This window comes from Petromyzon marinus, chromosome 17, assembly GCF_048934315.1.
Source record: "Petromyzon marinus isolate PM22_M1 ecotype Great Lakes invasive population chromosome 17, UKy_Petmar_22M1.pri1.0, whole genome shotgun sequence".
Classification (NCBI taxonomy): domain Eukaryota; kingdom Metazoa; phylum Chordata; class Hyperoartia; order Petromyzontiformes; family Petromyzontidae; genus Petromyzon; species Petromyzon marinus.
The window spans coordinates 8,773,237-8,797,129 of NC_133683.1; the positions used below are offsets into that span (position 1 = coordinate 8,773,237).

Consider the following 23,893-nt stretch of genomic DNA (forward strand, 5'->3'; position numbering starts at 1 on the left):
GTGCCTCTTCAGACCTAGGACGTAGAACGTAGAGCTTCCAGCTTGTAGAACGTAGCGACCCCGGTCCCTCTCAGGGACCCACCTTATATCCTCCCAGGTCGGGGCCGGCTCCGCCCCCAGCCCCGCCCACCTTCGCGAGCGTTCTAGCTCCCTCTCGATCCCTCTCAAGAGCTCTCCCCGGATACGTGATCATCCCCTAGCCCCCGCCCCCGCCCCCCCCCACCTGGGGCCCTCTCTGTGGACACTCCGGATCACGTGCCTACGGGGTCAACCAGAGTGCCATGGCCCGGGGCAACCTTGTCCCTGAGCTGACACTCTCCCGCTCCCCCTTGTGGGAGCCCGCACTACAGCCTCACGGCCCCATGGTGATAACAGCTCCATTGGAAAATAATTCAAACGATGTTACAAACATTAAAATATACACAATAGCCAAAAATCCTAACAAGTTGATATTTAAAAAAAAAAACATTACAAAGCAAATAAACTCAACAAAAACATTTTTTTTTACTTTTTCCGATTACTCAAAAAACAATTAATGCCATTTCTTTCGAGACATTTAAGTCTGAAATGAAAATAACCATGCTTGCAGGAACGGCCAATGAAAGAAAACGCAATCACCACTCAAAACGAAGACTCAAGTAGCCAGCAATGATTGGAAGTGGAAATGAGATTGGTAAAGTCAGCAGGATTTATCGCTGTTGGGGGACGGATGTTGCCTTCACAAGTTTATTTGTGAGTTAATTATATTTCTTTCCTCGTTTTGACCATCTCAATTGCATCTGTAATTACACTGTGTAACAATTTTTTTTGTTCCTGGGTAGTAAGTGTTATTTCCTAATTGCTTATGCCTCAAAAGTACCGAAAATTTCTATTTTTCTCCACAAACTTTGCTTTTGTGACCAGGAGAGTGATATTTAGAAATTTACTAATTTTCAATGAGAAAACGGGCGAATTTGTGTCTTTTCGTTCACGTAAACTCAGAAAAAAACAACATATGAATAAAAATGTACATATATTTGTACTAAAGTAATACAAAAATGACTACAAAAGATTTAGACACCAAGACGCACTACCACAGGCAGGACTGGCCAAAGCGGACCGAGTTCTCTGTGGAGAGGAACAACATCAAGTGGGAGCCACTGGTGGATCCCCAGAAGGTGCTGATGCCACCACTGCACATCAAATTGGGCCTCATGAAAAATTTGACCACAGATAAAGAAGATCCTGGAATGCAATGAATTCCCCAAGAAGCTCACTAGAAAGGAGAAAGCGACTTGGAACAGCTTTGTCGCAGTGGTTCGTGGCTTCCTGGGCAATCACAAGGTCTAAAACGATGTGGAGCTGGTTGAGAATCTGAAGAACTACGGCACAATGGGCTGAAAGTAAATGAATAAACAATTTACATGTTTAATGCCAGTGTTAAAATAAACTAAATAACCCTTTGTGTCCTGACTTTTGGGCCACCCTACATAAAAATAATACGTGACTAGAGTTTGGTGGTACAAATTAACTATAACACCTAGTCAAGGAGCATAAACCATCATCCTGCAAACTCCGATCATCCTCACAGTGGCTTCTGGCTGGCCATCGAACAAAGACGGTTACTGTATCGCACGCTTTCAGATGCGCATCTGCGGCCGTCTGGAATGCTCTTCCTTCCGATATTCGGAAGCCACTGGAGCTATGCACTTTTAAATCTAGATTGACAAACATTTCTTTAGACCTGCTTTTTGTGTTTAGTTTGTTGTCCTTCCCCCGTACCTCGAATAAGCACGGCTGGCTACGTACAGTTCGAAGGAAGTTCAACATATGTACTGTATATACAGTCATGACGGGGTGGCTGGGTGGAGTGTGTAACCGTGCCAACCGCTGAGATCCCGTGCTCCGACCCGATGATATCGTCCACGATAGTCACTAATAATTAAGGAAAACAACATCATCATTATTATTACTAGTATCATACCACATGTTTACCCAGCCAAGTCTCATCGCGTCTCAAGACTTTTTTCTCAAGAAGGTCTTTCCAAGTTTCCACAGCAGGGGGCGATGTCGCTGCTGCGTGTGATCCCAAATGAGTAATTTGCAGGTTATTTTCAGTATTTGGGATACTTTGGCCAATACCAAATACATGGTATGTGGGGTTATGTTAGCAATGTAAAGTACACCGGGTAATCCGAAAGGAAACCCTTGCAGAACAGGGGAAGAGGACATACAATTGGATAGGCACAAGAGTCGGGAATTGAACCCAGGCCCCTTCTTGTTTTTATAGGCACGGGCATTAGCACTGAGCCACCCTGCCTTGCCTGCCGTCCTTTGCAAGATTAAAATAAATGCATACTATCCACCGACGTGGAAGACAACGGGATATCACACTCCGTCAGAAATATGTTTTGGGAAAAAATAAATCCTGCTGCATGAAGCCCAGGCTGGGCAAATGAATCCCCAAACCCACACAAGGTGCTGCCCGAATACAAATACTATGCTCTCAACGTAGCGTGGGATACAAATACTATGCTCTCGACGCAGCGCGGGATACAAATACTATGCTCTCGACGCAGCGCGGGATACAAATACTATGCTCTCGATGCAGCGCGGGATACAAATACTATGTTCTCAACGCAGCGCGGGATACAAATACTATGCTCTCAACGCAGCGCGGGATAAAAATACTATGGTCTCGTCGCAGCGCGGGATACAAATACTATGCTCTCGACGCAGCGCAGGATACAAATACTATGCTCTCGACGCAGCGCGGGATACAAATACTATGCTCTCGACGCAACGTGGGATACAAATACTATGCTCTCGACGCAGCGCGGGATACAAATACTATGCTCTCGATGCAACGTGGGATACAAATACTATGCTCTCGACACAGCGCGGGATACAAATACTATGCTCTCGATGCAGCGCGGGATAAAAATACTATGCTCTCGACGCAACGTGGGATACAAATACTATGCTCTCGACGCAGCGTGGGATACAAATACTATGCTCTCGACGCAACGTGGGATACAAATACTATGCTCTCGACGCAACGTGGGATACAAATACTATGCTCTCGACGCAGCGCGGGATAAAAATACTATGCTCTCGACGCAGCGCGGGATACAAATACTATGCTCTCGACGCAACGTGGGATACAAATACTATGCTCTCGACGCAGCACGGGATACAAATACTATGCTCTCGACGCAGCGCGGGATACAAATACTATGCTCTCGATGCAACGTGGGATACAAATACTATGCTCTCGACGCAGCGCGGGATACAAATACTATGCTCTCGATGCAGCGCGGGATGCAAATACTATGCTCTCGACGCAACGTGGGATACAAATACTATGCTCTCGACGCAGCGTGGGATACAAATACTATGCTCTCGACGCAACGTGGGATACAAATACTATGCTCTCGACGCAGCGTGGGATACAAATACTATGCTCTCGACGCAGCGTGGGATACAAATACTATGCTCTCGACGCAACGTGGGATACAAATACTATGCTCTCGACGCAGCACGGGATACAAATACTATTCTCTCGACGCAACGTGGGATACAAATACTATGCTCTCGACGCAACGTGGGATACAAATACTATGCTCTCGACGCAGCACGGGATACAAATACTATGCTCTCGACGCAGCACGGGATACAAATACTATGCTCTTGACGCAGCGTGGGATACAAATACTATGCTCTCGACGCAGCGCGGGATACAAATACTATGCTCTCGACGCAGCGCGGGATACAAATACTATGCTCTCGACGCAGCGTGGGATACAAATACTATGCTCTCGATGCAGCGCGGGATGCAAATACTATGCTCTCGACGCAACGTGGGATACAAATACTATGCTCTCGACGCAACGTGGGATACAAATACTATGCTCTCGACGCAAAGTGGGATACAAATACTATGCTCTCGACGCAGCGTGGGATACAAATACTATGCTCTCGACGCAACGTGGGATACAAATACTATGCTCTCGACGCAACGTGGGATACAAATACTATGCTCTCGACGCAGCACGGGATACAAATACTATGCTCTCGACACAGCGTGTGATACAAATACTATGCTCTCGACACAGCGTGGGATACAAATACTATGCTCTCGACGCAGCACGGGATACAAATACTATGCTCTCGACGCAGCGTGTGATACAAATACTATGCTCTCGATGCAGCGCGGGATATAAATACTATGCTCTCGACGCAGCGCGGGATACAAATACTATGCTCTCAACTCAACATGGGCTGCAGCCGTCATTGTTTGGTGGAGTTGGTGAGGCAGGAGGTGGTGGAATTGGTGGGGCTGGTGGCGGTGGTGGAGCTGGTGGGGCTGGTAGTGGGCCTGGTGGTGGTGGGGCTGGTGGTGGTGGGACTGGTGGTGGTAGTGGTCGTAGGGCTGGTCGTGGTGGTATGGCTGGCTGGTTGTCGTACTGGTGGTGGGGTTGATGGTGGTGGTGGGCTTGATGGTGGTGGTGGGGTTGGTGGTGGTGGTGTTGGTGGTGGTGTTGGTGGTAGGGCTGGTGGTGGTAGGGCTGGTGGTGGTAGGGCTGGTGGTGGTGCTGGTGGTAGGGCTGGTGGTGGTCTGTTGGTGGGGCTGATGAGGCAGGTGGGGCTGATGGTGGTGCTGGTGGTGGTGGGGCTGGGGGTGGCGAGGCACGCGAGGGATTGCAGGAAGCGCTGGCGGGAACCGTGGAGCTGGGTGGAATATTTTTCGAACGACTGCTCCGTGAATGCCGACCTCTTTTTCCATTGCCTCATACTGCTGGCTCTGACGGTGGAGATTCCTTGCAGCCTGCAGCTGTCAGTGCCTCACCCATCCCCTATTGGCGGACGCCGTGTGTGTGTGCGTGTTTCTCTGTGCATATGTTTCTGTGTGTTTCTGTGCGTGTTTGTCCGTGTGTGAATGTGTGTATGTGTGTACTGGCCTTCATAGATGCTCCGCTAACAGCACTTGCCCCAAAAGTCTGTTTAGGCTATACCGGGGATCTTTGTCTTTGTGTGTTTTATGTGTCTTTGTGTGCGTATCACTGTGTGCGAGTGTGTGTGTGCATTTCTCTATTGTCCGTTTCTGCGTTTTTCTCTGTGTTTCTCTGCGTTTCCTATTTGTATACTGTATGTGCATGTGTAGTGGCATCTGCGTGGAGTGCGCTTGCGTGTGTCCATGTGTGTGCGAATATATACGCGTGCGTGTGTTAGTGTATGTGTAGTGGAGTAGAAAGGTGCGTAGTGCAAACAGTGTGATTGCATGGAAACAAAGACAGTACGGGTTATATTGGGTCAGCCTGTAGCGAAGGCAAATACAGTACAGGTTATGTTAGGCCAATTAAGCCGGGGGAGCCAAGGACGGCTGTGATTGGTTGGTCTTGTTGTCAAGGCTGGAGTGGCGTCTTGAAGTCTGGAGGAACAGGTGCAGAGGGCGGGAAGCGCTGTTGGGACGCGGGTTGATTAATTGGGGTGTGATGAGAGCGTGGATAAATTGGGGAGTCGGGAATTGGAGCGGGAGTTGGAGTTGGGAGCTGGACGAGGCAAGACGTGGAGTTTGGAGACGGAGTTTGGAAACAGAGTGTGGAGCGAAGCTGAAGAAGAGAAGCAGCTAGCAGTAGAGAGAGCGTAACGATAGCGGAGCTGAAGAGAAGCAGCTAGCAGTAGAGAGAGCATAACGATAGCGGAGCTTAAGAAGAGAAGCAGCTAGCAGTGGAGAGAGCATAGCGTCGGTGATAGCAGAGCAGAGACAGTTAGCAGTGGAGAGAGCATAGTGTCGGTGATAGCGGAGAGCAGAGAAAAAGTAGCTCGCAGTGGAGAGAGCATAGTGACGGTGATAGCGGAGAACAGAGACGAAGCAGTTAGCAGTGGAGAGAGCATAGCGTCGGTGATAGTGGAGAGCAGAGACGAAGTAGCTCGCAGTGGAGAGAGCATAGTGACGGTGATAGCGGAGAGCGGAGACGAAGAAGTTAGCGGTGGAGTAAGCGCAATAATAGTGGGGAGTGGAGAGACAAAGGTGGCGAGCGAGTTGAGTGAGGCACGGCGAGCGAGCCATGGCGACATGGATACTGTGGAATATTGAGGACATGCGGAGAGTTGTAAATAAAGCGGTGTTCGAAGAAAGACAAAAGTTGTCCGAGTGAAATCGAACACTACATATGCAAGGAGTGTGGGAATGCGTGTGTGTACACAGAGTGGGGAGCGGTAGTGTAGCAGTTAGCACGCTGCACTCTCAACCCGCCCACCTGAGTTCGATTTTCGCTCAGTCAACAGCAGTGACGATTATTTGAATCGGTCTTGGGCCTCCTCTAGGTCGACTCGACCTCACCTCTGGGGAGACAAAGGTGGCCGGGCGAGGTACTGGCCACCCACCCCCTCGTGTGCCGTGTCGGCCTTCATAGGTGCTCGCTAACAGCCCTTGCTCTAACAATCTGTAAAGGCTATACGGGGGATCTTTATACTTGTTAAGTATATGTGTGTTGATGTGTGTGCGGTGTCGTGGTTAGGGCACTGTGCTATGACTCCAGTGACTTAAATTCAATTCACGTTCAGGGCCAACATGATATCTGAATTTGTTCCTGGGCCTCCCCAAGGTTGACCCAGTCTGAAGTACATGGTGTGGTGTATAAACATCAGCACTGGAGGTCGAGGCAGCCCAGCGTGGTCCTAGCCACACCATCTCCGGTTTAGATCACCGTCACTGGTATTGACCGTGAGCGGGAATCAAAACTCGGGTCGCCGGGTTCATAGTACGATGCGCGATCTGCTACTGGACTAACGATCACCACATGTACACACACACTGACAAAAAAATGAACATACACACATTGACACATGAGGGAGGAGCCGTGTGCTAAGCGTGTTCCGGGAGCTGCTCTCTCACCGTCTCTCAAGGTCATCTATCCCTGACCTCCGGCTACCTTCTCCACTTTGAATGCGCCAGGGGGCTGTCCCTGCATAAAGGGATTCCTCGGGGGCCCTGAAACCGTGAGTCCTCAATATCATCGACAAGCCTTGGCAAAGGAAAAAAGGGTAGGTGACTGCAGTGGTTAAATGTAAATGGGGTTGTGTGCGTTTGCTGTAGAAAGGAAAGGGTGAAGTAAAAATGAGGACATCATTCTCATACAAACATGGAAGCTGCCAACAATGGGAAAAAATCAATAAGGAAAACCTGCCAATGTTTTAGCTTAAAACATAGAGGGACAACGACGTAAGGAGCAACACGTGAAGAGACTTTGATACTTCCGGAATGACTGACCTGCCTTGGGTACGTTAAACAGAATGTAGATGATGTGATTATTATTATTTTGCTTGTTTACCCACGAAAGCCTCACTGAGTCCCCAACTCTTTTCAGGAGGGCCCTGCCAGATTCTTACACAAGGGGGCGATGTTGCTGCTGTGCAATCACATTTGAATAATTTGCAGGTAATTTTTTCGGCATTGGGATGTTTGGCCAATACCGGTAACAATGTGTGTGGGGACTGGTAGTGTAGCGGTTGGCACGCTGTGCTGCGAACCCGGCAGACCCGAGTTCGATTCCTGCTCACGGCCAACACTTCCGACGATTATCTGAACCGGTACTGGGCCTCCCCTAGGTCGACTCGGCCTCAAATGACTACCTGGTGCGGTGTGTAAACATCGGCACTCGAGAGACAAAGACAAAGAGTGTGGTGCTGGCCACCCACCCCCTTGTGTGGCGTGCCAGCCTTAATAGATGCTCACTAACATCACTTGCTCCAACAGTCTATTACAGGCTATACAAGGGGTTCTAGATTTGAAGCTTTCGTGACTGCAAGGATCCATACTCTTTGGTTCTATTCGGTAAAGTCACGTAGGTAAAAAATAAAACAACAAAAATCACGACGTTTCGGCCACAACACAAGCGGCCTTCATCAGGTGAAGGGACCAGACTGTCTCGAGGACAGCGCTGGAGTGAAACACAGCCAAGCTCAGACCGCGACCTTTATCACCTGATGAAGGCCGCTTGTGTTGTGGCCGGAACGTCGTGATTTTTGTTGTTTTATTTTTTTACCTACGTGACTTTACCGAATAGAACCAAAGAGTATTTAAGGGGTCTTTGTTTTGTGGTTCGCGATGAGAGGAAACTGAGGAACCCGGAGCAAACCCATGCAGAAGAACAGAGTTAGAACCTACAGACTTCTACGCAGAGAGAAGCCCGAGTCGGGAATCGAACCCAGGCCCCTTGTTGGAGAGAGGCGCGAGTGTTACCCACGATACCACCACCCTGCCTGCCGCCCCAGACAAGAGGGTGGTCTCTTGTTAGCGAGCACCTATTGAAGCCTGCGTGGTGCACGCACGCGTGGTATTTCACCGGAGCCACGCGATGCTGCACTTTCACTTTCGACTTTGTACAAACCACCACGTCAAGTACTCATTTAACCACCACATCAAAGTACTCTCTTCAAGATAAATCTACCGAGAGGAAGCCCAAGCCAGGTTCCAATACCATGTGCCACTGTGATCTACATGGCCAGAAATTGAGCACAGATCAAAAGGTGCTTAGCACGTGTTAAATATTATGACACATAACTACAATGTTACACACGTCTGCATCCACGTCCACACACACACGCCTACACACCTCTGTATTCACACACACGTCTGCATACACACACGTCCACACACACGTTCCACCACACGCTCACACGTCTGCATACATGTGTCCGCACACACACGTCCACGCATAAACACACGTCCGCATACACACACGACCACACACACGTCTGTATACACATACACACCGTCCACACACACACACACGTCCACACACATACACAGATACTCCCCTCCCCCGCTGCCCCCACCTCCTGGAGGCCGCAGGCAGCAGCCTTGCCTTACCCGGGCGCCGTATGGAGCCCGTTGGTTGCCTAGCAACTGCGCTGATGCAAGCGCCAATCGTCGCCGTGGTTACCACATTATCTCTGCGGCGACTGCACCCACGTTAACCCTTGGACTGCACGACGCGGAATGCCGGGAAGACGCGGAGAGAGGGGCGAGCGGGATACAGAGACAGAAGGGAGAGAGGGAGGGAGAGATGGCAAGAGAATAGAACTAGAGCAGAGAACAGAGGAGATAACGGAGAGGGAGGAAAGGAGAAGAGGTGGGAGAAGAGGAGGCCAAGACAGGAGAAGAGAGAGAGAGGGAGACTTAAGAGACAGAAGTAAAATCAAGTCGATGGAGTGAGATTAATGAGAGAGGAGAGAAATAAGGGAGTGCAGTGAGGGGAGAGAAGGGGAGGACGTGGGGAGTGGGATGGTGGGAAGCGATGGGTTAACGGGGGGCTTCGCACCAAACGGAGCATTGAAAATCAGAACGTGCGCAAAAAACGAGAGAGACCAGAGCCACAGCGTCCGTGAGCAGGCAATGGACGCTTCACCTCTCAATTACCAACTCTGGCCATGAGCGCTCCCAAGTCACCAGCACATTCTGAGCTCATTGACGTCCTGTGCGGAGAGCCCCACTCCGCACTGCGTGTGGCGTCCTCTGCAGTGCGGCCTCTACCACGAGCGCGTTACTGCACGTGAGACAAGCGGAGTCTCATCATGGCCGTGTGAATGTACAGAACCCTCGTCTCATCCCATACAGAACCCTCGTCTCATCCCATACAGAACCCTCGTCTCATCCCATACAGAACCCTCATCTCATCCCATACAGAACCCTCGTCTCATCCCATACAGAACCCTCGTCCCATCCCATACAGAACCTTCGTCTCATCCCATACAGAACCCTCGTCTCATCCCATACAGAACCCTCGTCTCATCCCATACAGAACCCTCGTCCCATCCCATACAGAACCCTCGTCTCATCCCATACAGAACCCTCGTCCCATCCCATACAGAACCCTCGTCTCATCCCATACAGAACCCTCGTCTCATCCCATACAGAACCCTCGTCCCATCCCATACAGAACCCTCGTCTCATCCCATACAGAACCCTCGTCCCATCCCGTACAGAACCCTCGTCTCATCCCATACAGAACCCTCGTCTCATCCCATATAGAACCCTCGTCTCATCCCATATAGAACCCTCGTCTCATCCAATACAGAACTCTCGTCTCATCCCATATAGAACCCTCATCTCATCCCATACAGAACCCTCGTTCCATCCCATACAGAACCCTCATCTCATCCCATACAGAACCCTCGTCTCATCCCATAGAGAACCCTCGTCTCATCCCATACAGAACCCTCGTCTGATCCCATACAGAACCTTCGTCTCATCCCATACAGAACCCCCGTCTGATCCCATACAGAACCCTCGTCTCATCCCATACAGAACCCTCATCCCATACAGAACCCTCATCTCATCCCATACAGAACCCCCGTCTCATCCCATACAGAACCCTTATCTCATCCCATACAGAACCCTCGTCTCATCCCATACAGAACCCTTGTCTCATCCCATACAGAACCCCCGTCTCATCCCATACAGAACCCTCATCTCATCCCATACAGAACCCTCGTCTCATCCCATACAGAACCCTCGTCTCATCCCATACAGAACCCTCATCCCATACAGAACCCTCATCTCATCCCATACAGAACCCCCGTCTCATCCCATACAGAACCCTCGTCTCATCCCATACAGAACCCTTGTCTCATCCAATACAGAACCCTCGTCTCATCCCATACAGAACCCTCATCCCATACAGAACCCTCATCTCATCCCATACAGAACCCTCGTCTCATCCCATACAGAACCCTCATCCCATACAGAACCCTCGTCTGATCCCATACAGAACCCTCGTCTCATCCCATACAGAACCCTCTTTTCATCCCATACAGAACCCTCATCCCATACAGAACCCTCGTCTCGTCCCATACAGAACCCTCATCTCATCCCATACAGAACCCTCGTCTGATCCCATACAGAACCCTCGTCTCATCCCATACAGAACCCTCGTCTCATCCCATACAGAACCCTCATCCCATACAGAACCCTCGTCCCATCCCATACAGAACCCTCATCCCATCCCATACAGAACCCTCGTCTCATCCAATACAGAACCCTTGTCTCATCCCATACAGAACCCTCGTCTCATCCCATACAGAACCCTCATCCCATACAGAACCCTCATCCCATACAGAACCCTCATCTCATCCAATACAGAACCCTCGTCTCATCCCATACAGAACCCTTGTCTCATCCCATACAGAACCCTCGTCTCATCCCATACAGAACCCTTGTCTCATCCAATACAGAACCCTTGTCTCAACCCATACAGAACCCTTGTCTCATCCCATACAGAACCCTCATCTCATCCCATACAGAACCCTCATCCCATCCCATACAGAACCCTTGTCTCATCCCATACAGAACCCTCGTCTCATCCCATACAGAACCCTCGTCTAATCCAATACAAAACCTCTGTCATATCAATACACCCCCATTCTTCATCTGATACAGGATCCCCGTCTTATCCGATAGTGAATACTCGGTCTCGTTTGCGATAGAACACTTGCTCTTTTATCATTTCACGTATTATCAGATGCACAACACTTGTCTCATATGATGCAGAAGACGTTCTGTTTTATCTGGTCCATGACCTCTCTGTTCCAGAATTATGTAAACCTCTAGTAATTCATAGCAGGATTGACTAAATATTCAATGTGCTTCTTTGACCGCCTTGTTCATAGACAGCTGCGTGCGGTGTTTGATAGTGGTATGCAGATAAAGGGTAGAGTGGTGGCTCAGTAGTGAGTGCTCTAACACAACGAACCCGGTCACCATGGTGACACGGGGGACACGGTGACAGGGGGATAAGGAGACAGGGAGACAGGGGAAAATGGTCAAGGGGAAGATGGTCAAGGGGAAGACGGTCACGTGGTAACATGGTAACATGGTGACATGGGGACCCGGGAAGACAGAGACACAGGGACACGGGGACACGGGCTATGCCTCACCTGGCGAGTGGTGGTGGGGAGTCTGGCGGCGTATGGAAGACGTGCGAGTAGGACTGGTAGGGCGTCTTGCGCAGGGCCTGCAGCAGGCTGGGCCGGTACTCGGGGTCAATGCACCACAGGGAACCCTTTCCAATGCCCTGTAAACACGCACACACACATGCACAAATATACCCGGATGTATGCATAAGAAAACACATATAAAGACACGAAATGAACCCTCGTCACACTCGATACAGAACCCTGGTCTCATCCGATAGAGAACCCTGGTATCATCCGATACAGAACCTTGGTATCATCCGATGCAGAACCCTGGACTCATCCGATGCAAAACCCTGGTCTTATCCGATACAGAACCCTGGTCTCATCCGATACAAAAACCTGGTCTCATCCGATACAGTACCCTGGTATCATCCGATACAGAACCCTGGTCTCACCCAATACAAAACCCTGATATCATCCGACACAAAACCCTGGCATCAGCCAATACAGAACCCTGGGCTCATGCGATACAGAAATCTGGCATCATCCGATACAAAACCCTGGCCTAATGCAATACAGAACTTGGGCATCATCCAATACAGAACTTTGGTCTCATCCGGTACAGAACTTTGGTCTCATCCGATACAGACACACACATGTGATCCAGAAGGCAGGTAAAACAGACCAGTGCGCTGTGGTATGAATACACACCACACCATGCATGCATGCATCCATGCATTTAAAACTGAGTCAATCTAAAGGAGGCCCAGGACAGGTTCAGATACCACTTGCCACTGATGAGATAACACATTTGCATCCACATGATGCATGCTGCTCAAAATGTGTGGACGCGTACAATGACGTTAACAAGCAAATTTCTCCATAATATGCACACGTGGGTTGCATATGTCTCCTGCACCTATGCTATCGTTTCAAGTGCTGGAAAAGTCAATATTATAATTGGTGTTATCAGTTTTATCGGTATTGAGCTATCAAGAGTCACGGCACGCCGGGATGAAGATCGGCCATTTGCTCCAGAACTCCTACAGTTGGCACTGCCTCGTGTCGTTACGCCATGCGAGCCGACACCGATGAACTAGTTTTGTAGCAGCCACTTCAGTAGGCCTCTTTAGCTGTAACCAGGGCAGAGTGATTTGCTTCGTGTCAGTCGCCCGTTGCGCTTCAGCAGATCCGAGCAATCAGAGCTGGGTTGGGCCAAATTGCGCAAACAAACAAAATTAAACCAAGACAGGTTGAGATGGGGGTTGAGATGGAACCATAAATTCAGTGCGCACGAGAGCCCGGTCTAATGATGATGTCATGGCGGTTAGAGGCCTGCGTTCAATCCAACCCGCTGGCTCAACGGGTCTGACACAGCCATCATGCACCTCTTGGCCACCGCACCTTCAAATTGGTGTGTTTACCCCAGCGCAGAGAGATATAACGCACCTCAAGGGGCCCCCTGCCTGATTAAACCCGAGGGGAATAGAATTGAGGTCACAAAATACAGGACTCCCTCGTTGGGCCCTTCACGTAGGGATCCGTTGCTCTTGGGTCAAAGCCACAGAGGGCTCACGCGAGACACTCAAACACCCCCACACATTTGGTTTCTTCTTTAATTCCACCCGGGCCATACTTGAGGCCTAGCCTCAATGAAGCCGTGCAGGACGCGGAGCAGCCTCCCTCCCCATCCCCATTAAAGGGGGCAGGGGGTGCCGTCTGAAGCTGGGAGCGGCGCCTTACGGAGGCGCTCCCCACTGCAGTGCCGTCCCTCTTGGACCGTCGTGACAGCACGGGGGGGGGGGGGTCCACAAGCGGCGCATCTCACTCCGAGATCGCTGCTGGGCTATTTGTCATTTAAGAAACCCACATTTAGTCTGAACGATAATTACACGTAGGTTGTTTTCGCAGGCAATATTATCGTTCATCATTGATTTTGTGTTAGATCGCACATGGATCTGGCAAAAATTTAATTCGTGTCTAAGGGTCCGAGAGATGCTCGATGCAGTTTCAAGGAAAGCGTCGCATTATCTAATCGCGAGCTGTGGCTGTGAGAGTCGCTCTCCTGCCTCACCAGTGGGCGAGCTGAAACAAGAAGAACTGGTGCGTAGTTAAAGCGCTTTGTCCGCCACGTGCAATTTAAATTTGCTTGGCTTTGTCGGATGGTGGAGGGTCTTATGACATAAACTTGACCAGATCGTTACTTGCATTTAGTAAATATGCATTTTTCGCATTCAAGCAATGGTGAAATCTCACCGATTGAGAATGTAGAGTTCACCATGTCCTAGCCACGCGACTGGACATGTGACGCAATGAGCCGAAGAATCATCGTTGCCACGACTCCTACAGGTAGCGGGAGCCTCACGGTGTCACACCAGGGGACCGCCGTGGAACACCACATACCACAGAAGCAACGCACACCGCCGCCCGCACGCTCGCACGCCGCCGCCGCCCGCTCGCTCGCACGCTGCGGCGCTTCGCACTATCTTAATTGAAATCCTGCGTACGACGCCTCCCCGTCATGATTAATAATTGATTGGATTGTAATGTATTGTTGAGGCCAGGGGCTCAAGGCAATTTTTGTTGTTGTTAGTTGCGTTTGTGAGAATACAATTACGGCGGCTTTAATTGTTGCGATGTGACTGCACTCGCTGAGCCATTTTTACGTTTAAGGCGTTATTACAGCAGGTGTGTGTGTGTGTTATTTACACCAAGGTGAAGGACCGCATGGAAAAACACAACGGACGTGCGCTGGCGAGGGCTGCTCCAGATACATACGCACACCGCCGCCTACCTCTCGTTCAGCTTCATGGATTGTAAGCACTGTAGTGTTTGCGAGTGCCTATTAAAGCTGGCATGACAAAAGAAGTGGAGCCAACAAACGTGCAAGATCACAGACTGCCTGTGTCTCCCAGGAGCTGATGCTCACAACCATGCAACACTACTTCGCAAGCAGGCCACTTTAGGTTGAGTCGACCTAGTGGAGGCTGAGGATAGATTCCAAACCAAATGACATTGTAGTTTTGCCCTGTGAGGGCAGTGGTTTAGCAAGATGTGATGCAGAGAACGCACATTGAGTCACGAACCGCTGAAACTCAAAACACACAGTAGAGGACTCAAAAATGCACACGGACATCATATTTGCATATAAACACAATAAGCGAATACAAATTCATACATAGGACCCAGATTAGCACAACGATAGCAATAATCATGACTTATTTACACAGGTAATCTACACTTACCCTTTCTTTTTCAGGATCCTACTTCATTGGGATGTCATTTTGCCAATTCCGGTTATATTGCATATTTGTTTTTTTTAGCTATGGGAGGAAACCAGAGAACCTGGAGGAAACCCATGTGGAACCAGGCGAGAAAATACAAAATTCCATGTAGATTGGCGCCCGAGTCGGATATCGAACCCTGGTCCTTCACGCTGTGAGGTGCGAGCGTCGCCACTGTGCCAGGCTGCCCGCACACAAACAGCAGACACAGTGGGCAGATGGAGGCACGTGTTGGTGGTTTAGCAGTCACGGCTCGCTCTCCGCCGACTTGCAGTTGAATCACACATGGGGTGAGCACGCCGGCGAGCGCACGTACAGGACAGCACGCATTCACGAGTGCGTGTTGAGAGCATGGCATGTGACCAACACATTACGTCAGTTTAACACGTAAGCTTTCGCGACCAATGTCATCCATAAATAGCTTTTTTTGGGTTAGAGAGCGTAAACGTAAATGTGTCATTAAATCCGCCACAGCCAATTATAGTAAGGTTCGTCACATAAACAGAACATGCCAATTCGTTACTAGTACAGCAGACAGGTATGTTGAAAGCAAATCTACAACATTTACAATCTGAGTACAACGTTTCGCCAGTAATTACAACTAGCTTCATCAGGCGACAGCCAGATTTGAGAAATCCTCCTGTTTCCTGCCATATATAGAGGGGTAGATGTGAGATTGTATCACTACCAACGATACTCACCTGACGTGGTGGTACACCACCACATGACACGAATAATATAATCAAGAAGAAAAAAAAGCCTCTCTGACTTGTATTTAACGGGTCTGAAAAGGGATTGGTTAGAGGCAGGGAATTTGAAGGGATTGGAGGAGAAATACAAAAATGGAAAGAGCGGGATACGGAGGATGATTGCAGGGAGTTCGGTTGGGATCCGTTCGAGAAAGTAGGAAGGTGATTGGCTGGAGGGAAAGTGGGTCAAAGAACCTTACAGAAAGGGGTTTGAGGGATAAGGGGAAAACGCGAGAGCTCGGCATGCTTGGAGTGAAGGGAATCCTTGCAGACTGTGTCTCGTGCCTAAGGAAATAAACACTCCAAATTGACACCCAACAAACTGTGTCGGGTGTCACTACACATATGTAATGCTCTTAGCTCTTAGCATTGTCCCGACCACCAGCTCAACAGAGCTGAAGGTCTGGTCATATTCTTGTTTAGGCCAGCAATTAAAAAAGTTATTTCACTGCTGCTTGATTGGTGAGTAGCCACAATTTCAACCCTTTCAAGTTGGTGGCCTACACAATAACTTGGCCGCATGTTCAGCCCTTGTTGAGCTACCACACAAAGCACTGCACACAGCCAAGCTCCAGTGAGCATCACAAACCTCCTGCAGATAAGGAATACAAGGGGTCTCTTCCTCATTCTTCAACACAAACACTCCTCCCGCCACCAAAGGCCGACCGTGGGAGATGCAGGTCATTCTCATTTGCTGCACCGCACACCTATGGAATAACCTCCCCGAGACAACGAGATGCTCCATCGCCTGCATAACTTCATTCAAGATTACAACTAAACACACGCTCACCTACAACGATTAACTTACAGCCACATCTCTAATGCGGGCATGGTGGTGGGGAATTATTTGAAGAACGTAAGGACTGTTTCGTTCTTTTTGATTGGGTTTTTTTGTACAGATTTAATACTTCTTAAAATTATATTTGCTGTAATATTTTTGTATGTGTTTGATGTGATGTCGCCTTTAAAGGTGCCACAGATTTGTTAAAAATGAAATCAACTTGACTTGGTCTGGACAAGGCTGAGAGGCCTTGCACGTGCAATGCGTTGGTCACGTGACATGCACACAAGATTGCTGCCCCATTGTCACAGCTGCCACAGGGAGATGGAATTGAATCGGGAGCCTATAAATTGTAAGTCCAATGTGCTGCTGCTAACTATTACACCACTGTGGCAGCTGCCTTCGTTTCTCAGTTACAAAGGTTTCGACAACGATGTGTTTATTGCTGTAGACCGGAATAAACCGGTTTTAACAACCCTAAGTATTTATTAGTATCCCCAGCCATGCTCAGAGCACTCTGCTCGCAGTTGGGATTCGAGAAGTAGACTCCTGTTTGGGTGATAAAACGAGTGCCACTTTGTGGGACATGAACAATAACGTGGAGTTGTTGGCTCCCACCACGAGCATCTGGGATAGTCATCACTGGCTCGGAGCCACCAGCGGAAGCGAGGCGCTGCCCCTGGGCTCGTTTGAGGATCGAGACTATGCGATGAGTCACGTGTGTTTTTGGATGTTGACTGTGACAATGGAAGCACCACACGATGACCGCCCAACACGGACCGCCACGGTGAAAGGTGATGCCACACGGATTCGGGGGGTTTCAACGCCCGCGTCACAAGCGGCGGCGATTGCTGTTGCGGTTCATCGTTTCATGCAGACATCAGAAATCGCCGGGTGGCTGGAACTGAACCCCGTGCGCGCTTTTGCAGGCAGGGGCGATGGCGCTGGCCAGAAAAAGCCACCGCAAGCGCCGCGAGTGAACCGCACAACGCTCCTTTTAATTTTAAACAAAAAATATATTCTAAAAAAGGGAAAAAAATGTAGTCGTAGGTTTTTTTTTGTTCCGTAACCTGAATGGAAAAAAATCTGCATTTTCCCCATTTTCCCCACTGTGTGGAAAAAGTCTCAAGCCTGTGTAACATCAGCTTAAAAAATAAACATGCAGAGGTGGCTCATGGGGGGCTGGTGAGCGCACGCTCACGCACACATGCGCACGCGCATGTCAACGTCGGAGTCACCGAGCCCAGAACCCCCATCGTCTGGGTTTGAACCATGGGCGCCCACCCACGCTGGATTTTAACCACAGGCTTTCAAGTGGTGGTCTAAACAATAACACAGCCACACCGTTCAGCTCTTTTGGGCCAGTGGTCTGGCCAAGGCTGAGAGACTTGTACGTGCAATGCGGTGATCACATGAGAGGCGTTCAAGGCACGATGGGGGTTTGCGTCTTCTTGACTTCCTGTAAAAGTGGTCCCTCGACCTATTCACCCCCAATGGCACACTGGTCATCCCCTTGTCGTGAGATGTGACATTTTAAAATAGCCAGATTGAGCGCTGCTTAGTCACCACTCATTCATCAATCTTGAGCACGTTTGGTATCCGTGCCATTCTCACAAAGAAAGGCTATCGCCACGAAGGAAGATGCTGCACTTCACACAGTCTGCAGTAGGCAGGTGATGTCGCGATGTGTCATCCCAATTGAGACATTCGTAGGTAAACTTTAAAATATTATGCCATGACGCCTACTCTCTAGTTAATACCACCTGCCAGACTCGAACAGGACCCACCGCTGGGGCCACGTCACCGCCACCCGAGGCTCCGTGTTTAAAGATGATTACTGAACTGGCTCGAGAAACACTTTTGTGACATCACCTTTAGAGAGCTCACTTCTAGAACCGTCGTTAATCAATAAACGGGGTGTCCTGGGTCCTTCAGAGTGGCGAGCTCGGTGGCTTCCGCTGCTCACCACAGCTTGTGCAGAGCAGCAGGCCCAATGCGCGGAGCAGCAGGCCGCATGCGCGGGGCAGCAGGCCGCATGCGCGGGGCAGCGGCCGCATGCGTGGGGCAGCAGGCCGCATGCGCGGGGCAGCAGGCCGCATGCGCAGAGCAGCTCAGCTCCACTGGTGACCTCCTGAGAGTCGTCGGTGTCAACTCTCCTCACTAACAGGTGAAGTGCACCTCTCCGTCCATAGCACCTGAATGAACTAACTTCACATGCAGGTTTTCATGGTCAACATTATGATTCATAACGGATTTTTTTTTTGCATTAGGCCACAATTATCTGGCTAAATGTGTGTCATAAGACCCTCCTCCACCTGACATGCTTTTATGTTCTGACTTCCTGGATGTTGTCCTGAAGTTTCTTGGCGCAGTTGAAAGTGAAACATCACGTCTCCAATTGAGCTGAATCTGGTTGTGATAATCACTCTTCAACTCACTGGTGAGTGAGCTGAAACAGTCATAACGGGCACTAACATTTGTTTGTCAACACTAACATTTGTTTGGTTATGTTTGGTGGTGAAAAGGTCTTAGGACAAAAAAATGCTGCCAGATCATTGCATGGCCTAATCCAAAAATAAACGATGAAAGAGTGTGGATAACTGTTGAACTATTGTGGGTACGATTGAACAGTCAAACACGATTCAATGCGACATCACTGTTATTTAAATGATAAAGGCGCATAGCTAACTCTCGTCGTCTCTCTCCAGCGATAATGAAGTGGAGGAATTGTGGTATCACGACCACGGAGCAAACCCCCCGGACTAAATACACACCCGCACGCAGCGCACCCACGTAGTGTCCTGGCGGGGGGTTGCCTGGCACATCGGATTTTAATCCGAAGAGCCTCTATGGGGAGAGTCTCACGGTTTCCCGGTGCCAGGAGATTGGCCGACCCCCACAGGACAGGTTACATTGCGGTGCCCCTAAATTGGCTTAAAATTGTATGGGCGCAAAAAGAAAAGGTTCCCTGGGCTAACCGCAATGAGTTACACACAACATTGGGGGGAGGACGGAGGGTGGAATCTTCGGCACCCTGAGCAAAGCAACCTGAGCAAGGCACCCTGAGAAAAGAACAATGGGAAAGGAGCGAAAAGAGTGTAAAAAAACGAAGGCTCGAACTACTGGGCACATGAGAACAATGGGTGGGAGGCATAGAGCGGAACCCGAAGACTCGAAATAAAGAGCAAGACCGAAGGCGAGGACTGGGCATGGGAGGACAATGGGTGGGCGGAGCGGCAGAGAGAGAATAAAGGTGGGAGCCCCAGGACGATTGGGGCAGTTGTCTACAACCTCCAGGCCATCACGACCCACTCCCTGCCTGCCGTCCTGCCTCTTCAAGCTGCTCGCAGCATCCGTGTGATGCTAGCGAGTGCTGCTGCGAGACAGTGATTGGGCAAGTCTTCTCTCGTCCTTCTCCCTCCGACTCTCTCAGCGTCCGTGGGATGCCACGAGTCCAGTTTCAAAGTACGTGGTAGGACGTTTGAGTAGCTGAGTTACGCTAGGCTCTCCTCACTATATATTCCTCCTCCGGGTAATGCGTATAGGCGCCATTAATAAACTCTAGTACAGAATATCGACGTAGTGTGATTTCTGTGTGTGTGGGCAGAACCTCGGCGAAGCGTCTGTGATCTGTGTGTGGCACGTCTGCGTGGAGAGACGGTGTGCCCGGCGTGAGCACGAGCGCATGGGCTACAGCATGGGGGTGGTGCGAGTGATTTGAGCGTGAGGCGCGTGTACTGCAGCACATACGGCCGCCGTCGTTTGCGCGTGCTTGCACTCGTGTGCGCGCTTCACGCAGCGCGTTTACACAGTAGAAATAGCGTTAGTGCCCCATAGCCCTATCCCTGCCGTTCCTTTTACACGAACATTAGCCTCTGTTTGCACAGCAGATGAAGGCTTATGGGGGGGGGGGGTGCATATTCATACTGCCGCCGTTTCTGTTGATTAGCCCTTGGCATGTGCGGGATAACCTCGGCGGTGGTAAGCCAGCCGCTCAGATATGTCCCTCAGAGAGGGCGCTGGTGCTGGGGGGCCGATCACTCGATTGGCAGGGGCCCGGCAGGAGGCGGCCGACGAGGAGGAGGGGGGAGTGTAGGGGGTGGAGTCGCGCCCCGCCCGCTCACGGGGAACGGGGAGGTGGACGTCGGCTCCCACAGAATGACTATTGTACTTGTTATTAAGCTTGCATGACTGCAGGAATCGATATTCTTTGCTTCTTTCGGTAAAGTCACTTAGGTATAAAAAGTAAGTGATCTATTATTATTTTTTCTACTTACATGACTTTACCGAAAGAACCAAAAATTATTGTACTTGTGTTTATGTTATTGTGCTTGTGTTCATGTGTTTGTGTTTATGTACTTGCGTTTATATGCTTGTGTTTATATGCTTGTGTTTATGTTGTTGTGTTTATGTTATTGTGTTTATGTTTTTCATTTAGTCGTTTTTCCGACCCAGATCAGTCACTCTTGCAAATATGTCGAGGCTTGTCTCTAGAGTTCTCACCTTGCTAAACTAAACAAAATTGAGACTTTATTTCTCTGCTCGATAATATCACAAAGTGAAGAAACTCTGCGTGCACCAAGCCAGTGTGCGCACGTAGCCACGTGCAGCACGGTAACCACGACGACACAGCAAGCGCGACTCTCCCCATCCCGTCTCCCCTCTCACTCTCTGCGTCCCCTCTCTGTGTCCTCTCTTCCCTGTCCCCTCTCTGCATCCCCTCTCCGCGTCACATCTCCACATCCCCTCTCCCCATCCCTTCTCCGTCCCTTTTCTGCGTCCCCTCTCTCTCTCCCTGTCCCTTCTCTGCGTCCCCTGTCCTCTCTCCGCGTTCCACCGTGACACAGACTAAACAAAAACAACAGGACCCCCCCCCCCGTCGCGTCCTGTGGCTGGCCACAGCACTCCGGGAGCCGCATCACTCGCGTCAAGACACAGCAGGAGCATCCCGTGACAGCACGGGCCTGATGGACCCAGAACAGAGCAACACATTATACAATATACGTAATTGATTTTTGGGATAAGCCATGTAATGATGTAGACATATTTTTGCCATGTAACCCTCCACTACCCAACACAGCAAAACAAATTAAATTGTCACGCATGCAAGGGTTTAACGACGCACCGTTTATTCACATTTCAGATGATGGGTAAGTTAAAGAACAATTTGACGAGTCACTTGAAATAGTGTCCAAGCATCCTCAAGTCAGAATCCAGGAAGCAGAATAACCGTGGCACCTGACCAGGCTTCTTAAATAGCTGTGGTGACATTGCAGGAACAAGCAATCAGATTTAACTGACGTGTTAAATTCCTAATACTGTAATCCTGATTTTAGGCTTTTGTGACTGCAGGAATCCATAGTCTTTGGTTCTTTCGGTAAAGTCATGTAGATAGAAAATTAATAGATCACGACGTTTCGATCGCAACACAAGCAACCACGTCAGCAGTTCTCCTGCTGTGTGTCTCACCTGATGACGGTTGCTTGTGTTGCGATTGAAACGTCGTGATCTATTAATTTTCTATCTACGTGACTTTACCGAAAGAACCAAAGAGTAAAATTCATAATAGTCATTCAGATTGACAGTCCTTAAAGCGTGTAGCCATTGAAATTATTTATAGTAAAAACTCTTATTTGCAGACCTCATATCTGCTACCGTTATCCACTCCGCCAAACAATGCTCCAATTATCTGCTGAAGGAACTCTTCCAGTTCGCAAGTCTGTTTGTTCATTCATTGTCTGGAGGTCATTGCTTCCCTGCAGCAATTCCTCTGGCAGATTGTTACCACATATTATTGTTGAAGCATCCTCCTCCTTTTCCTCCTCGTCATCCTCAATTGTTCCCTGTGTTTTTTTTCTCTAGTCACATTCTTTACTACTGCATGCAGCCGTCTTCGCTGTAGGACGACTTTATTGCAGAGAGCAAGAGTCACCAGCAAACAGCGGTTAAGGAACCCCAACTGTATGTGGTCATCCGTGGACGGGTCACCAGGGAGTGACCTCTTGGAGGAGCTAAATCCATCCAATTATCTGCATCTTCACGGACAAGAAGAGTGACCTGGAAGTGGTGGTAAATTAACCATAAAATCCACGAATTCACCCGAATATACACAAATTCACCCTAATATCTATTAATTTATCCTAATATCCACAAATACAGCCTGATAACCACAAATTCACCCTAATATCGACTAATGCACCTTAAATTTCACAAATTCACCCTAAAATCCACATTCACCCTAAAATCCACTATTTCACCCTAATATCCACAAATTCACCCTAATATCCACACATTCACCCTAATATCCACACATTCACCATAATCTCCACAAATTAGCGATACTATCCACTAATTCACTCTAATATCCACGACTTCACCGTAATATCCACACATTCACCCTAATATGCACACATTCACCATAATCTCCACAAATTAACCATAATATCCACTAATTCACTCTAATATCCACGACTTCACCGTAATATCCACAAATTCACCCTAATATCCACTAATTCACCATAATATCTACTAATTCACCATAATATCCACTAATTCACACTAATATCCACAAAGTCACCCTAATATCCACAAATTTATCCTAATATCCACTATTTCACCCTAATATCCGCTAATTCACCTTAATGGCCACTATTTCACCCAAGTATCCATTAATTCACCCAAACATTAAAAAATTCACCCAAATATCCACAAATTCACCACAACATCCACAAATTCACCCTAACGTATCCACAACTGAGGTGAGTGACGGCGATCTCGCGTAAGAGGGTAAACTATCTTGCGGCGAGGTGGCTGCGCTGCACCTAAATAACCGCACGATTCTCTTGAGATGAAAAAACCACGCAAACATTGCTGCAGATTGTGAATCACTGTGGCAAGAATGCCTTCAACATTCGCCCGCGTCACAGTGCAATTCATTTGCTTTTGGTGCTTTTCTGGCGATTATTCCGCGTGGCGGCGGCGTCAATGCACGCGTCTCGCGCAGTGGATATCACTTTACAGACTTCAAACGCGCGGCAGGCAAAGCGTGCATCCGTGTGTGTGTGTGGGTGCGCATGCGTGCGTGCGTGCGAGCATTCATCTGCGGGCGTCGTGGTGAGCGCTACACCGCTATGCGTCTCAGCGCTCCAGGGTTTCGTTTCTGGGCAAGACGCACATAA

At 49.3% G+C, this 23,893-nt stretch overlaps 1 protein-coding gene across 12 annotated transcripts in view; it reads right to left on the reverse strand.

Annotated features, from left to right (window-relative positions):
* Positions 1–23,893, reverse strand: part of LOC116943384 (uncharacterized) — a 326,779-nt gene that overhangs the window by 98,104 nt on the left and 204,782 nt on the right. For all 12 annotated transcript variants that reach the window (XM_076067591.1, XM_076067590.1, XM_032956235.2 and 9 more), the window contains one exon: positions 11,923–12,059. In XM_076067591.1, coding sequence (XP_075923706.1) covers positions 11,923–12,059 — 137 coding nt within the window. The remainder of the gene's footprint in view (positions 1–11,922; positions 12,060–23,893) is intronic.